A 17996-nucleotide genomic window follows, 5' to 3' on the forward strand; every position below is an offset into this window, starting at 1 on the left:
CCAATTAGGAGCCGTGTTTATCAGTGAAGCTCTGCAGAGGAGCTTTTTACAGGTACCTACTGCTGCTGCCACGACTTTTCTCTGCGCTGACAGCGGGACGCCATTTCAAAACAAAAACACGGGTTACGTTTAAACTAAAAGAGGAGGGAGAAAGTGTCTCATGCATATTTGCAAAGACTTGTTTGTCAAATCATTTTGGAGCAAACACAAGAAACACTGTTTATCACGCGTTCTTTTTGTGTTATAGCAAGCTTCGGTGCATTTCCACTGAGTAAATAAAGGGGAGATAAAATGCAGTAATCCATCACAAATCATCTCAGGCCTCCCGTCATCTCTCGCAGCGTGGTAGGCTGCCTCAGCTTTAATTAAGTTATTCTGGAACGGCAGAAATAAAAATAAAGAAATAAAAGGAAAAGAGAGAAGTGTGTGGCGTTTCTATGGAGACCTGAAGCATCTGGCTTGATCCCAATAATTTGTTCTCTGCTGTCTTCATCTCTGTTTTTTGTCTTCTTTCTCTCAAACAAGTTTCTACACAAGAACGCTCTTCGCTCACGCACGCATTCCCACAGCGGCTTACAACGTGTAACTTTGATGATAATCACTGTCATACTTAAAACATCACAGATCAGCATCCCACACAAAATACTTTTATCTAAAACTAAAATTTGTGTGTATTTTCATAGGCTAAAAAGTTCTGCTTGGAATGCTAGTAGAGAGACTGGATACTGCACTTTAACTTCACACAAACTGGTTAAAAAAGTGACTTTTGGACTCTTGATAAGTTTCCACAGATGCTTCCATCCATCCATCCATTATCTTTACCCGCTTATTCCATTTTGGGTCACGGGGGTCGCTGGTGCCCATGTCCAGCAATCACTGTGCGAGAGGCAGGGTACACCCTGGACAGGTCGCAAGTCCATCACAGGGCCACATAGAGACAAACGACACAAACAACCATTCACTCTCTCATTCACACCTAGGGTCAATTTAGAGTTACCAATCAGCCTAACATGCATGTTTTTGGTCTGTGGGAGGAAACCGGAGCACCCGGAGAAAATCCACGCATGCACGGAGAGAACATGCAAACTCCACCCAGAAAGGCCCCTGGACCGGGGTTTGAACCAAGGACCTGCTCGCTGAGAGGCAGCAGCTCTACCAGTTGTGCCACTGTGCTGCCCCACAGATGCTCCATATAATTAAAAACTATTTAAAGTTTTCTCTAAACTTTCATCCATCCATCATCTTTACCTGCTTCCTCCTTTTCAGATCATGGGGGTCATTGGCATGCCCATCTATCGCTGTGTGAGAGGCAGGGTACACCCTGGACAGGTCGCAAGTCCATCACAGGGACACATAGAGACAAACGAGACAAACACAAACACATTCACTCTGTCACTCACACCTAGGGACAATTTAGAGTTACCAATCAGCCTAACATGCATGTTTTTGGTCTGTGGGAGGAAACCGGAGCACCCGGAGAAAATCCACGCATGCACAGAGAGAACATGCAAACTACACCCAGAATGGCTGTCTAGCTGGGATTCGAACCATCAATCTTCTCGCTTTGAGGAGGCAGCTCTACTAGAGCTGTCATTTCTAACTCGAACCCGGAGCCCGGCCCGACCCGGATTAGGGCCGGGCAGGGCCATAATAATGTGCTTAATGTGCAGGCCAGGTCGGTGTTGGGCTTTTTATTGCGTCAGCGGATGCGCGCAGCTGACGATCCAATTATATTGCAACATGGCTTGCCATACTTTCACCAGCCACACGTGGCCATTTGACCGCGCGCTGACCGGCCTTGAAAAAGGTTAAAAAAAAAAAGTTCAGTTAAAGTAAAGAAAGACATTCAAACAAATGAGACATCTTTGTTCTTTCCTTTAGAAGGTGATGGTGTATTTGAAAAAGATTTGGCTGCACTAAGAGAACGTGCGCGGCCGATGACCCAAACAGGTGAGATCCCAAAAGATCTGACATGTCAGAGCAGGATCCATGTCTGAATAATGCAGAATGCAGGAAGAAGCAGGGATTTAATGCGTTTTGACGGCCATGAAAGGACAAACATCCCCTCAACTCCGATCTTCTGCCCCTTCAGCCGCGCGCGTCCACTGGCCGTTAATAACTATATACGCAGTCAAAGCTTGGTTAAAAATCTTGGGGGTTTTCGGGTTCGGACCTGTAATTACTGTTATTTCGTCAGGTTGGGTCAGGTTCAGAAATGATGGCTACGGACTGGGGCCGGGTCAGATTTTTTGGGACTGAATGCAACTCTAAGCTCTACCAACTACGCCACCATGCCACCTCTTTCTCTAAACTTAATTAATGTAATTAATGTTAATGCAGATGAAAACAAACGCATACCAGAGTTAGAAAACATATTTTGTCTAATTCAAAGATAAAATATGACAATAATCAATGAAGAGGGAAAAATCAGTGGAACGCATTAAAACAAAATTAAAATATTTTCAACATTTTGTATTCTCAGCTGTAGATTATTTCAGACATTGTGCAGTTTGCTGTTCCACTCAACTACAGACTTTAGTCTGATTTGGACAGTAAAATATATGTTTTTAAACCAGTGGCTCTTTTGAAAAGAGTGATGGAAGGGGTCATAACAACCTCTTTTCTGGTCAATTTGGGGAGAAATTGAAGGAATGACAAAAATATGAATGTTATATTCGAGCTACTGGAGAGCTGATTACACCTCAAACCTTATGCAGATAAACTAATATCCAGTTCATGAAATTTGAACCTTCCATAAAGACATATTTTGTTGGGGATCTAAAGTGGCTGAGATGCTTTTACCGAAAATAAACTCCAATTATTTACAAGTAAAAATCGCAAAAATAATCTTAAACATATAAGGATGTTTTTATCCTCTTTGTGTTGTAATTTTTGTTCTGTGAATATTATAGTGAATCTTTGGGTCCAAAATTATATAATTTATATGAGAAAATATCTTTCATAAACTGATGCATTGCCTTAGGCAAGTTAAAGACAAACAAAATAAATAAAAAATAATAGTAAACCTGAGGGTTGTGATCAGCATGTACTAAGAGGAAAAAAGTAATCTTTGCAAATCAAAGCAGTCAGACCAGTGAAGATCGGATCCTTTGTAGGTTCAGCTGGTCTCAGTTGATTCTCTTTCTTCATTTATCTCGAGACTGACTCAGTGATATTGAGATCAGGGCCCTGAGGGGGCCACACCATCTGTTGCAAGCATCCTTGTTCTTCAGATGGCTGGAGTTGGTTCATTTGGAACTGGGTTGCGTGTTTGGTATCATGTTATAGTGCAAAAGCCTCACTAATGGGTGCCGCATCATTAAACAGACCAACTTTTGCAACTTCAGCCCCATCCACTTTTAACTTTCACAAATAAGAAGCAAAGCAAAGGCAAGAAAACAGACATCTATGAAGGTTCTTCATTGATGAAGCAGAACCAACACACTTGAAAAAGTAAACATGAGATGAGAAAGCCTGTAAAGAAAAATAAATGAAGTTGTAACAAAAGACAGGCAGATATTAGAGAAGGGACTGAAAACTGAAGGAGTTAAATGCATGTTTTGATCTGGTTAATCTGAGAATTTGATTTAAGGACTTAGATTAAGAGTGTCGTAGTCAGTCCTGAAGACAAGCTCTTTTAGATCATCGATTTGAGACCCTATACCACATGAAATTGAAAGTCTGCACTGGTTACAGCTCAAATAAAACAAACCATTATCAAAAACTACACAAATGGATTTCGTATGGTACTTTTTTTTAATTTATTTTATTTTATTTACTCTTTATTTATACAGGTAGTCTCACTGAGTCACGAGAACTCATTTTCAAGAGAGACCTGATTTTGGGAGCAGATGGTGGGGGTTAAGGGCCTTGCTCAAGGACCCAGAGTGGGGCAAATGTGGGTGGAGGCAGGTGTGGGTGTGTCACCTTTTCCACCCACATTTTGATGTTGTCGATACCAGGAGTTGAACCTGCGACTTTCCGATCACTGGCCCAGCTTCTCTAACCTCTGCGCCACCACTCCACAAAATATAATTTATGTTTGTTTTATGATTCTAAATTAGATTAGACTTAAAATGTTCTAGTTTCTACTTGAACTACTTCAACTTACATTTGTGTTCATTTTATTTCATACGGTGGATCAGTTGGTAGAGCTGTCGCCTCTCAGCGAGCAAGTCGCCCTGGTTCAAATCCTTGCTGGGGGCTTTTTGGGTGGAGTTTGCATGTTCTCTCCGTGCATGCGTGGGTTTTCTCCTGCAGTGTCCTCCCACAGACCAACAACATGCATGTTAGACTGATTGGTAACTCTAAATTGTTCCTAGGTGTGAGTGAGAGAGTGAATGGTTGTTTGTCTCGTTTGTCTCTATGTGTCCCTGTGATGGACTGGAAACCTGTCCAGGGTGTTCCCCGCCTCTCACACAGTAATGGCTGGACATGCGCACCAGTGACCCCCGCGACCCAAAAAGGAAGCAAGGGGTAAATAAATATAACGGATGGATGCTTTAGTTTGCTCTGTATTAGACCCCCCCCCCCCCACACACACACACACACACACACTCACAAGCTGAAAGAAAGAAAAATACCCTTTGAGGTTGGAAGAAACAAGTCAACAAACGGATTTAGATTGAGAGCTTTACATTAATTGCCACTCTTCTTTTTTGGGGCATTTTTCATGTGAAGAAAAATCTGTGAAATTTTGCCTCAAGTGACACTGAGTGGGTACATTGGCAGATCAGATTTTAAAAATAAGACAAAGCAGAATGAAAGATTTCCTCTTGGGAGGAGAAACCTTGGCTCAAAACTCCATCCTATTGTCTCCAAGGCCTTTTTTTCCTCGACTTTAACAGAGGGATAATCTGCTTCAAATGACACCATATTGTTGATCGCAGAGAGGCTTATTGTCCTCCTTTCATGTCCCTGATAAAAGACACAGAGAGCCACTGTTCCAGGCACCAGGATTGAGAGGTGAGTACCATTACACTTCCTCATCTCCATAAAGGCCTCCATTCATCCATTTACCTCTCAGGACTCCGGGCTGCTGCACCGGCCGGGAGGAAGAAGCAGTCGAGTGCAGAAATCTGCATCGCTTTGCTCCGCTTCAGTATGGCACCCAGACAGGCTGATGTGCTGAGTAGTGACAGTCAGCAGATTCGCTTTGTTGTGCACTTTCATTTGGGCAGCAAGGGGCTGTTTTCACTAAGTGCAACTCACTGGGATGAAAGAATTAGAGCTGGCAAATGCAGGCAATGTTAGTTTTCCTCCATCACTATGAAATCCCAGCAATAACCATCTGCCCAAGTCGCTGCGGAAATCCAAGCCAGCAGAACCAAGGATGAATTATCTGCTCCGAAAGTAAACATGCCACTCCATGTATCGTGTTTTTGCAGGACTGATGTACCATCAGGAGACTCGTAATAACTGAACAGTAATACTGCATAATGATTTGATGGAAATACTGAGCCAAAATTGTGAATATTTGACCTGGTAGAGTATTTCAAGTTAACAGGACCTCAGAGAAAGTTAAAGAATATGCACATCAACAGGATGGTTTAGATATTTTCAAGTGGGGTTTTGTGGAAAAGTTATGAATAATTATTATTAAACCTGCTGTAGCTAGCTCTTTGAATGATCTCACATTGAAACAAACAGAGTTTCATTCGGACTGGACTGAGGAGCTAAGACCGAAGTTGACTGCTGCTGCCTTTTTAAAGCAACGTCAGTCAAAAACTAATTGTAGTTCATGTTAAAGCTCATTTGAAAGCATGTACATCTGTTATGTAAAGGAATATCTGCTAAATTAGAGTGCCCCCTCTTTCCAAAGCTGATTGGCTGTCAAGTTGTTTTAAAGGAATAAAAGTTCTCCTCATAGTGAGGAAGGCTGCAGGCTGGTTGACTGTTTTGCTGTTTGTTGGTACGATACTGCAACTCCACACTCACTCCATACGTTATTAATAAATACCACCTGTACAATGGTCGTTCTTATTTCAACTATAGGTTTGGAAGTGACTGGATTTCCTGTTTTTGGTTCGTAGTTTTTGTTTAAAGCAGCAACCCGAGTCCATATGTTAGTTGTTTGGCTAATTTGAGGCTCTTTTGTTTGTTTTGGGCGAGGGTGCTAAGTCCTTTCCGCTTTGTTTGGGAGTATTAAAACGATACTTAAAATATATGTGTCCTTTGAGCCATTTTGGACACGTGGACAATAACAACAGTGCTGTCAAGTTTCCATTAAGTTCTCACTCCAGCAGAGAAATGATGAAGAATACAACAAGCTGCATCAGGATGTATTACAGCTCGCTGCTGTGGTCACTGGTTGTGCTAATGTAAACAGCAAACATCTGTTCTATAATGTATAAAATAACATCTGCAAGGACTTTTAGAAATTTTTTTTCTAGATTGAAGACGTAAAAAAAAAGTTTTGTAAGCTCCATCATCCAGGTAGATAAAAAAAGGTTAAATCATGTCATCTGGACAAGATTCTTTAAGGGAGAAACGTTTCATCTTTCATCTGAAAGACTTCATCAGTCTGCAGCCTGCCAGCCCAGATCTGTCTCTTATAAGCAGCCCTCACTGATGTGTTTCAAGCCAGCCTCCTGTTGAATTCCAAGAAACTGGCCTAACACGTGCAAAAAGGGACCATCTGTCCCAAACAATCGATCCTCATGCATAACAATCAAATGTTTTATGCCTGATGGCTAACTTGCTACTCACAGAAACAGCCTGATGACAGTCCACGTTGGACCTGGCCTCGCTCAGACTAGCAGCTAGCGTGTCAGTCTGGGCCGAATGGAATTCTGTTTTTCAAAACTGGGGCCGTTCAAAAAGTTATCTACAACTAGGGGTTGAGTAGACACGTCAACTAGTCGACATCTCGCAAGTTTTATATTTCGCGTCAACTAGTCGCGCCCCCCCTCCCCCGGCTGTTCCCAACCCCACCCAATCCACACGGTGGATTAAATCAAATACTACTAAAAGGAGCAGCATTTTTGCAGCTTGATAATAATTTTGCATTTCCTTTTACTTATTTGCAGTATGGTAAATTGTAGGAGCATAAATATATGCCCGATGTTTGTTGTTCTTTTTTGTTGTAAATAATAAATGACTTTTTTCTAATACTTTTTTTTGTAAATATGATGTAGCATCTGGAGTTCCTATGACGCCATCGACTAGTCGAAGTTGACTTGACTTTTATCATGTTAAAGTCGACTTTTAAACATATGAAGTCGTTTAACCCCCATCTACAACAGGTGTGATATTAACTGTTCATAACTTTTCTACAGAACCCCACGTCGACAGATCTGAACTATCCCTTCAAAAGGAACAGACTGTTAATTATTTCACGTAAAGCCTGGATGGTAAACTGAAACATTGCTCGGTGCCTCAGTTGTGCATCCCTCGGGTGGTTCAGCAGTTGCACTAGAAGCTGGAGTCTGAAACCTGACAGTCACTCGTTTCACATGTCAACTGACCTGGCTGTGTCCATCTCTAATACACCCCCACGGCAAAACCATACACACGTATGGGCATGTGCGCACGTGTACAAACAGAGCCCTCGAGCAACATAATGGATGGCAATAGCTTTTGTGAGCTCTGAAGTGAAAGGGTTACTGACCCTCACTTGGCCATCTTCATTAAAGCCCCTCACAGTGCAAAAACAGCCACAGGTCAGCAGAGCAGAGCTAACCTCTCTCCCACATGTGTGATCTACACAGCTACACACACGCACTCACATTTGTTTATCAAGAAACAATGATCAGGCATGCACAAACTGTCACAATCTATTCTCACTCCATAAAGGTCATATTCACAGGTGCACGCATTGACTAATTGCACTTTTCATACAGTCTCGAGCTTCTGAATAAAAACTGCAAAGTCACAGAAGATTAAAAAAAAACCTAATGAAAGCTTAGTGTATTATGTTTCTCCTCAAATATATTTGCTGGAATCATTGGCATTCAAATTACACATTATATTTTCCAGCTGATATACTTTAAACAAGATAATCATCAGCAGAGGGAAGTGGGGTAGAAATTTCATTGAGCAAACGATGATTGTTTTATTCATAATCCAGGGGGAAGGAATCGGGAGAATATGAGATGAGATGATTCAGGGTCAGGAAAACTTTGTCATCGGAGATAAAAGCAAAACACTGACCTGCAATCCACATTTGAAACAGCACCGGGAAAGCATGTTGGTATTATTTTTATCGTTTTCCCATATTTCCATAATCTGACAACAACCTTTTTCTGGAGACACTGTTTCACACCATTCATGTGTAAATGAATGATAACACATTTTGCTAAAATCTGTCTCTGCGTGAGTTCTTTAGCACTTGATAACATACTGTATATACTGGTTTTTTTCACGTACAAAAAGCTGTTTTGGTGCCTGTTAGCGTGACTCATGGAAGCACCCTGCAGTTTGGAACATTATTTTTATGTTTATGAAAGGTTTCTGTTGTGTCTTCCTTGAATTATTTCAAAATAAAGGCAATAAATTGTTTAATTTTTGTTTAATTGCATTCAGTGTTTAAGTTGTGCATAGTTTCAATTAGCAGGTTTTAACAGCAGCACATACAGTGCATCAGTATTTACACATTGATATTACTTATAAAAATGCTGCTGCCTTTAATTAAACTGTATAATAGCAAGTCTAAAAATGTCCAAAATAAAACTAGAAAAATCTGTTCACGTCTTTTTTTTTATTTATTTTTCAGAGTTTTCAGTAATTCTTTTTTATTTTGGGGAGATTTTATTTTTATTTTTTTTTTATTTCACACTTTCTAGTAATAGAACAAAATGATAAATAATTAGAAATTTAGACAGTAATCTTAGTATTCGAGTAATAATGTAAAAAAATAAAGACTTTCATCTACAAGTGCATCAAGTTTTAGCAAAAAAACAAAAAAGGCTTAATTACAGCCAGTTTTGTGTCTTCTAAGGTGAGCTGGATATAACAGCTATGCTTATTTGGGTTGACTCATGAAGGTATTTAGTTGTAAAAATATTTATAATAATTATTACCTAAAGTTTCATTAAAATCCATTCAGAGGTTCATGAAATATTTTGCTAATAGACAAATAAAGTTGACCAACTAGTTTGCGGCTTTTATTTAAAATGAAAAGGTCAATCTCTTTGCACTCAGAAAATTTGATGTGACATCAAATTTTAGGAAAGTTACTGTAAATCATGAGTGAAGTTTAGCCATATTTGTTGTTTTAAAGGTTAGCTAGCTATGGCAGCCATCTTGAAATAATGTTGACTCCAAAAGGCAATAAGATGTAGACGTGAATGATGTGGACAACAGATACATCAGGACAAAAACCTTACCATTCCCTGCTAAAAGGCTGTTTGTGTGTGTGTGTGTGGTGGTGGTGGGGGGGGGGGGGGATTAGAGCCAACTGGAAGATTAATAAATATCACCATGCCACTCCTCCACATCCTCACAGTCTGTTGCTCCCATCATCAGCTCTACACCTGATCACACTGAGATCATTTTATTACTTTACATTTGTAGACAGTAAAACATGCAGCAAATCCAGTTGGTATAGATAGACCTCATGGTTAACTTTATAATGGACCATTTTCACTGCCATCATTTGGACTTGTCACGGGACCAAATCACAAGTAGAATAAATAAATGATGATTCAGTTTCATTAAGTGTTACAGTGAGCCATGACAGTGACGGCATGTTACTTCTTGTTACTGCTGGCTTTGGCTTGAACAGATATTTGAGGCAATTCAATTAAATTTCAGTTCAGTTTATTTATATAGCGCCAAGTCACAACAGAAGTCATCTCAGAGCACTGAACAGAAACATTCATATACATAAAAATTAAGTTAACACTATTTATCTGAGGAGCAAACTACTTTGAGATTAAATTTATTGCAGAACTCTCATCTTGAGCAAGCATGAAGGCGACAGTGGAAAGGATAAACTCCCCCATGAGGAAGAAACCTATAGCAGGACGAGACTTAGGACAAACGGCCATCTACTTTGACTGGCTGGATTTGAGAGGACAGAAACACAATGCCAGGTCAAGAATCACGTTAAGATAGAAATAATATCAAATGAAAACTTTTCAGTTTTAATAATTTGTTTAAAGAAATTAGGTCAATTTGTCCTCTAGTAGTCTAAGCCTATAGCAGCATAACAGGCCAACCCTAACTATAGGATTTATGAAAAAAGGAAGTCTTGAGCCCAATCTTAAAACTGGACAGTGTGTCAGCCTTATGGACAGAAACTGGAAGTTGTTTCCACAAGAAAGTAGAGTTGCACTCGGATCCAAAAAATCCAACGCGACCCAGCCCCAGTCCACAGCCATCATCTCCAAACCCCACCCAATCCAACGCATTAACTGTAATTGCCGGTCTGTACCCGAACCCCCCCCCCCCCCCCCCCCCCCCACACACACACAACATTTTTAACTAAGCTTTGACTGCTTATACCATCGGCTATTATTAATGGTCGACGGACGCGCGCGGCTGAATAAAGGGGGCAGAAGATCGGAGCTGAGGAGCCGTCAAATTAGATTAAATGCTTCCCCTGCTTCTGCCTTCATTGGACCTGTTCTGACATGTCGGATATTTTGTGATTTCACCTGTTTGGGTCGTCGGCCGCGCACGTCCGCTGAGTGCAGCGGCTGAATGAACATCCATTTGGGCTGATGGATCGCTGGCAGTAGTCCATCTGAAGCTTAACTGAACTTTTTACCTCTTTCAACCGGCTGGTGAAATGGCTGCATGCGGCTGGTGACAATATGGCAGGCCATGTGGGCATATAATTGGATTGTTTGCCGCGCAAGTCCCTGATGCAATAAAAAGCCTGATACCGATCCAGCCCACACATTAAGCACATTATTATGGCCCGGCCCTGTCTGAGTCTGGGTTGGGCAGGGCCAGACTCTCGGTTCGGGTTAGAAATGACAGGTCTACAAGAGAGGAGCCTGATAACTGAAAAATCTTACTCCCATTCTGCTTTTGGAAACTCTAGGAACCACAAGTAAGCCTGCAGTCTGAGAGGGAAGTGCTCTGTTAGGAAACTATGGAACAATAAGATCTGTAATATAAGATGGAGCTAGGTTGTTGGGAGCTTTGCAAGTTAGAAGTAAGATTTTGAATTCAATTCTGGACTTGACAGGAGCCAAAGGAGAGAAGCTGAAACTCGAGAGACATGATCTACTAACTCCAGTTAAGACTTTGGCAACAGCATTTTGGATTAACTGAAGACTTTTTAAAAGAAGTATTTAGACATCCAGATAATAAACCATTGCAATAGTCCAGTCTAGACGTGACAAATGCGTGAACCAGTTTTTCTGCATCATTTTTAGATAAGATGTTTCTAATTTTAGTGATATTTCGCAGGTGGAAGAAGGCAGTTCTAGTAACGCTTTTAATGTGGGGGATAAAAGGCATGTCCTGATCAAAAATAACACCAAGATTTTTAACATTAGAGCTGGAGGCCAGATTAATGCCATCCAAGTAGGGGGAAGACTGAAAAATGTATTCCTAAAATGTTCAGGCCAAAAAACTAAAACCTCAGTCTTGTCTGTGTTCAAAAGCAGAAAATTAAGGGTCATCCAGGTTTTTATGTCTTTAACCCTTGTATTATGTTGAGAAAAAAATACGTTTATTATGTTGCGGGTCATTTTGACCCGCATTGTGTAAATCCACTCAAAACAGTCATAAAATGAAGTTAAACCAATAAGAACTTTATTTTAGATTATACAAATATTTAGAAGAGATGAGAAGTAGAGATATACACTTCCAACACTATATTAAAGAACTCCTGATTTCAATTTTTCCCTCTTCACGAACCCTTTTTTTTTTTGCATTTAACTTGCCGCATTTTCTCGGGTTTTTGACAGTCAACATTTTCAGCGTTCCCCACATGATGGACAGAATGTGACTATGTGCTTTTTGCAGATGTATTTCTTGCATCTCACACAAGAGGTAGTTGTTTTACTGTCATCTCGAGAGGGACAGACTTGGCATCTTTTGCGTTTCTTTGTACCTGTATCCAAAGGATCCATTGTGGGTTGGTCAGATGCCCTGCCCTGGACCTTTGCGATGACAGCAGCAGCTGCTGGGGATCTAGCTGGCCTGACCCGGTTCTGGATCTTTGGAGTGACGAGTGCTTTGCCTAGTTCTTCCAGGAAAAGTCGACGTCGGTACAGTTTGCTGGCATTCCACTGCTGGTTGATCTCAATCCACAGCACATAGGCATTGTAAGCAGACACATCCAAAATGTTGTAGAAAACCACCAAAGGCCAACGGGCAGTCTTGCGCTGACAACTATATGTTGCTGTGACTTTGTCAAGATTGTCAACTCCCCCTTTTGTGGAGTTGTAATCCAGAATCATTTGCGGTTTCATGTCCTCTCGTGTGCTCAGAGATGCGTCTTTGTGCATTGTGCTCATCACAAGAACATTCTTGTTTCTTTTTGGGCAGTAAGAAACAAGTGTTGTTTTCTCTGTGAAAGCAAATTTTGAGGAATGCAGAGGTCTTCCTTGCATCTTCAGAATCTCACTGGGAAGTTCTGGCTTATTTTTTCTGACTGTTCCCAACATAGTCAGCTTTCTCTTCTGAAGTTCATCTCCAAGACGGTAGGATGTAAAGAAGTTGTCACATGTAATGTTATGACCTTGCAGCCCTTCAGTCATCTCCAAAACCACACGCATTCCCTGATTCTTCTCAGGTCTTCCTCCAGGTGGCTTTCCAGTATATACTTGCAGGTTCCAAACATAACTGGATTTTGCATCACAGGCTGCCCACATTTTGATGCCATATTTCGCAGGCTTGTTTGGCATATACTGTCGGAATGGACAGCGTCCTCTGAATGGAACGAGGCGCTCATCGACAGTAACATGGGGGCCAGGATTATACAATAAAGGCAGGATTTCGACCCATTTATTCCAGACATCTCTGATTGCTGCAAGTTTGTCTCTCTCACGTCGATCAGCTCTGGTGTCACGGTTGTCAAATTGGATCACACGAGAGATCATGTGAAATGTCTCCAAAGACATTGTTGCTCGGAAGATTGGCCTTCCATTCTCTTCATTCCATAAACTTGCAGTTGCTTCACCCTTTGACCTGTATACGCCAGCTAACACCAGGATTCCAATGTAAGCATGCAAGTCAGTCGGATCCAGTGGCTTCCATTTCTCTTGAAAGACACGCTTCCCCTCCAAGTTGGTCATGTTGAGGATTATCTTCTCTATGGGTGGGGATATGAAGAGCTGAAATGCTGATTCAATATCATCAACTCTTGTGACAGCAAATCTTGTAGGACCAGGAATCATTTTGATGACATTACAAGATGACAATCTACCTTGGCTTTGGTGTGGTGATGTTGACCATTTTATTTTACCATCTTTAGATGTCCATGTCCCCTCTGTGGATGACGATTGTTGCATTTCTTGGTTTTCATCTGAAGAAGGGACACCTGCAGACTCGTCCTCTGAATCCTCCTCATCATGGGAAAATTGAAAATCTGGATCATCAATGGCATTGTCCTCTGGCTCTGAAGGATCCTCTGTCTCTGAAACCTCTTCCTCTACATCACTATCCCAGTTCATAAGCTGCGAAAAAGCTTCTTCAGCTGTAAATCGTCTGGAGCTCATTTTTGGTGTTTCTCCAAGAACGGGCATGGAAACAGTGACAAGGACAGGGGAGAGAAAGTCCCTCTTCCACACACACCTGGTTCTGAATGTTTATTCAGAGGCAATCAAAATGAAGTACATCAAAGACTTTTTTTTTGGATTTTTAACAGCTACTCTGTGTGCGGGTCAAAATGACCCGCAACATCATCTTTGTATACAAACTGTGTGCAGACATTTAACAACACATCAAAGAGTCCAGATTTTACATAGAAGTTCATGACCCTAGAGGAGAAAAAGTCACAACATTTCATGGAAAAAAAGAAAGGATAACCTGCACTTTGATCAACACAAAAATTGAAACGGGTCAAATTGACCCTTAACATAACACAAGGGTTAAGACATGTTTGTAGTTTCACCTTCCGAATGGAAGGTGAAATGTTTCAGCAAAAAAAAGAAACTGACTGAAAATTGTTGGACATGTTTGTAGTCTAAGTAGCTGATAGGATTCATTGGGTTTCATGGACAAATAGAACTGTATATCATCAGCATAACAATGAAAATTTATCATATTCTTATTAATAACTGTAGCCAATGGAAGCATACATAAGGTAAAGAGTATTGGTCCAAGCACTGAACCCTGAGGAACTCCATGACTAACTTTGGTGTACGAAGAAGATTCATTATTTACATTTACAAACTGTAATCTATCAGATAAATAAGATTTAAACCAATTTAGAGCCATTTCTGTAAACTAATTTAGAGCCAGGAGGACACTCTTATTTGTCATGATGCAGAAATGAAGATTTTTATTTAAAAATATAGAGCAGAAGTGAGCTGCCTTTTTTACACCTAAAAACCTGACAGAAAATTAAGAAATATCAAAGCTGAAACCCAAATAGCAGATCATTTCCTAAAATCATTGCAGGATGAACCTGACTCTTAATTTTGCAAATTAAACTAGTTCAGATTGATCTTGTTGCTAATTGTACAGACTGCTCTGTACCACGAAAACAGATTAAAAATGACCTAAGCTGATAAAAGTGAATCAGGCGTTTGTTATTTTGCTTCATTTTTGACAGAAAAATTATTATGATGATTTCACACTGATATAACTCATAAATGTATTAACATCTCTTCTAAAAAAATTGTCGTCTAAGAATTATCTGACAAGTTGGCAAATATTTTTACTACATTACTGTGTGAAATTGTATTTGTTTTAAGGTAAGTCACCTCTGATTCTTGCTATGGTGATTCTGGCTTTAATTAACAGATAACATGCAGAGTAGATGTACTTTTGATGTTTTGTGTTTCTATTCTTTTTTTAAAAATGCCTCTAATTCACATTTTTCAATAAAACATTTTATTTTAAGCGTACTCATTGCTAACTAGGAAATCAGACATGAAAAATGCTATCTTGAATATATATATCAAACAGTGCAGTTTGAAATACTTTACTCTGGTAGGTTTCCAAATAACTTGATATGAAATTCTGCAATGCAGGTATGCACTCAATGTAAACAAAGCTGCATTTGCCCAGAACGATATAGAAGCTCGAGTCATGTGACTGTGCTGATCATAGTCTATGTAGAACAAATACGGTGAAATCAGGGCAAGCACTGAATTTCAGAGAAGATGTTTGGATGGAAATATGAGTAAATTTGCTGCTAAAGACAAAAGAAAATATAAAGTTTGAGTATGAAGACTGTCAAAAATACACATTGGGGAACAAGCCAGCTGGTGGAGTGTCATAAAGACTGAGCTTGGCATTTAAATACACTGGATTTTTTGCAAAATATTTGCTATAGTTTCAGTTTCACCAATCTTTTAATTGGCATACAGCAAATGTGAACATAAATACCAATACATCAAAACTGACAGATTTCTGGAGTCCACATGGCTCAACCATGGACGTCACCATTGTGGGCCTATGTTTAGTCACTTCAGCTGTTTCTGTAGTCAACATTAAAAATTTGAGTTGGCAGCAAAATGGCTGCCAACACCAATTTTTATTTTATTTAAGGACACATTAACCATCATTATGAGAAAAAAAAAGATGTATTTTACTAAATCACAAAGGATGTCCAGATGAATGTTTGATATCAAACACCATAAAAAAACAACCCATAAGCCTTGACTACACCATAAAATAAGTATAATTTCAATTACTTTTTATTGAATTCAAAACTACACTAATTATGAGACAAATCAAAATATTTAATTCCTTACGATCTTTGGACGGAGCGATTAAATAATTAATCAGATTTCTTGTCAGATAGTGAGGAAAATGACTGTAATCAATCTCTGAGGGCCCGTTGAGGAAATCGCAGCAGGTTCAAAGTTTAATACCTGCAGTGAAGTCGTTTACTGCCCCCAGAGGACTATTTTGTCTGATGAGAAGCCAGGGGAGCACTTTAATGCCCCTTTAAATGTACACTCCCTAAGTGTTAAACAACACAGAGCAGACCTCATCTGTCTGAAGCATCCATACCGCTGAACCCCAAGCTGGTGGACACAAACATATGCTCACGCTGGTGTGCCATCCCCATGACAACCACAGTTGTTGTTATGACAACAAATTATTCGATCCACTCTTGAATCAGATATGGTATTATTTAAATCATAATGTTGGGAAAAAGAAAAATCTCATACATTGGAAACATCTTTTAGAAAAAATAAAAATAAAAAACAGCATCTGGCTCTTTATAGGAAAGTCAGGAATGGCTGTAAGTGGAATATTTGAAATGAAAGTGGTTGCTCAGCGGGAGGCTCAGCACGACGTCGAGCGTGATGGGCGAGCGGTGACGTGAGAATAAATTGATCTTTAGTTCTTCCAAGAATTAAAGGTGTCAAAACGGCGCCTGTTTAAATGTCTGACAGCTGTCGCTAAAAGTCTGAACGGACAGCTTTGACAAAAACTTTGTGTTGCATTTCCTCATCAGTTGAACTGACGGTGCCGTTTGTGAGGTGCAGGAAGGGAAGGGTAACGCAAAACGGATGTTCAAGTTGGAAAACACGGAGAAGAGACTTTAAAAAACCTTTTTACTTAAAAACATTAAGAAAAACAACAGCAGAGAGCTGTCTGTCAGTACAAGGGATCACAGATCATTCATGACAGCTGATCTACATTCCTTGGACCACTGACAATAACAATAATAACAAAAGAAAATCAATTTTCATAGGTAAAAATTCAAAGTGCCACGATTTGCATTTTTGGATTACATCAGCCCATAACTTGGACCGTGTTTCTACATGATGACCTGTTGTAAAGTTTTGTGAACTGATCATTAGAGAAATTCAACTATTTTTAATTAGTTCATAAATTGTTTATATAAGAGGAGTGATGGCGCAGAGACTAGAGAAGATGGGCCTGTGATCAGAATGTTGCTGGTTCAACTCCCCGGACCAACAACATCAAAATGTGGGTGGGAAAGGCGAAACACGAACACCTGCCTCCATCCTCATTTGCCCCACTCTGGGCCCTTTAGCAAGCCCCTTCACCTCCACCATGTGCTCTCCTGGGTGCCCTAGATAGCAGCTCTCTGCTCCACAAAGAGGGCTGTGGCAGCTCCGTGGTCTGTGGTTGCATCAAGAAGGGCATCCGGCATAAAAACAATTGCCAAGTCTTCGTGCGAGTTAGTTCCCTGTGGTGACCCCTGAAGAAAGGTTTATAAAGTAGTCCCTCGTTTATCATGGGGATCCGTACCCTGAAGACCCGCGATAAGTGGAAAAACCGCAAAGTAGGAATAGTAGTACAAGTAGTAAGTAGTAGATGATTATATACACACATACACACACATTATATATCTATCTATCTATCTATCTATATATAGATAGATAGATATGATCTAAAAGAGTATAGAATGTCGTGATTTCAGCTCCCTGTCTCCTCTGCTCTTTGCCACCTGCACGCTCACTTGGCCACGACCACTTCTCCACTCTGCACGCTGAACAGCTGTTTATCTGCAGCAGGAAAATTATCCTGTAGTGTGGGCTGCACAAAGCTGCCGGAGGAAGATTTTTCTGCAGCTCTGGGCTGCACAAATGTGCAGCAGATGCTAAATTATTTAAAAAATGCATTTTAAATAAAATTTCCATGCCAATTGTGCAGTGCACTCATCAAACAGCCAATTGTGTGTCATGTCCAGTCTTATTTTGAAAAACCGCGATACAGTAGAGAAGTAGCGAGGGACTACTGTATATTGTATACATATATATATATATATAATTGCATGAAAGCAATGCATAAAATATTTCAACAAATACTACAATAAATGTATGAATCACATTTCCACAGCCTGTATGTATGCATAATTAATTATATTTAATGTATTAATAGTGTATTCATGTAACAATATTGACTAACATTGCCATAAGACAGATTTGACCAATAATTTGTTA

At 40.1% G+C, this 17996-nt stretch overlaps 1 protein-coding gene across 1 annotated transcript; it reads right to left on the reverse strand.

The window, feature by feature from the left end:
* Nucleotides 1-11604: 11604 nt before the first annotated feature.
* LOC119411295 (piggyBac transposable element-derived protein 4-like) lies at nucleotides 11605-13907 on the reverse strand. The gene has a single exon (XM_037678232.1). The coding sequence runs from the start codon at nucleotides 13644-13646 to the stop codon at nucleotides 11874-11876; it is 1773 nt and encodes a 590-aa protein (XP_037534160.1). The 5' UTR covers nucleotides 13647-13907; the 3' UTR covers nucleotides 11605-11873.
* Nucleotides 13908-17996: the final 4089 nt, after the last annotated feature.

The sequence above is a fragment of the Nematolebias whitei genome, chromosome 6, assembly GCF_014905685.2.
Source record: "Nematolebias whitei isolate Nwh7 chromosome 6, NemWhi1, whole genome shotgun sequence".
Classification (NCBI taxonomy): domain Eukaryota; kingdom Metazoa; phylum Chordata; class Actinopteri; order Cyprinodontiformes; family Rivulidae; genus Nematolebias; species Nematolebias whitei.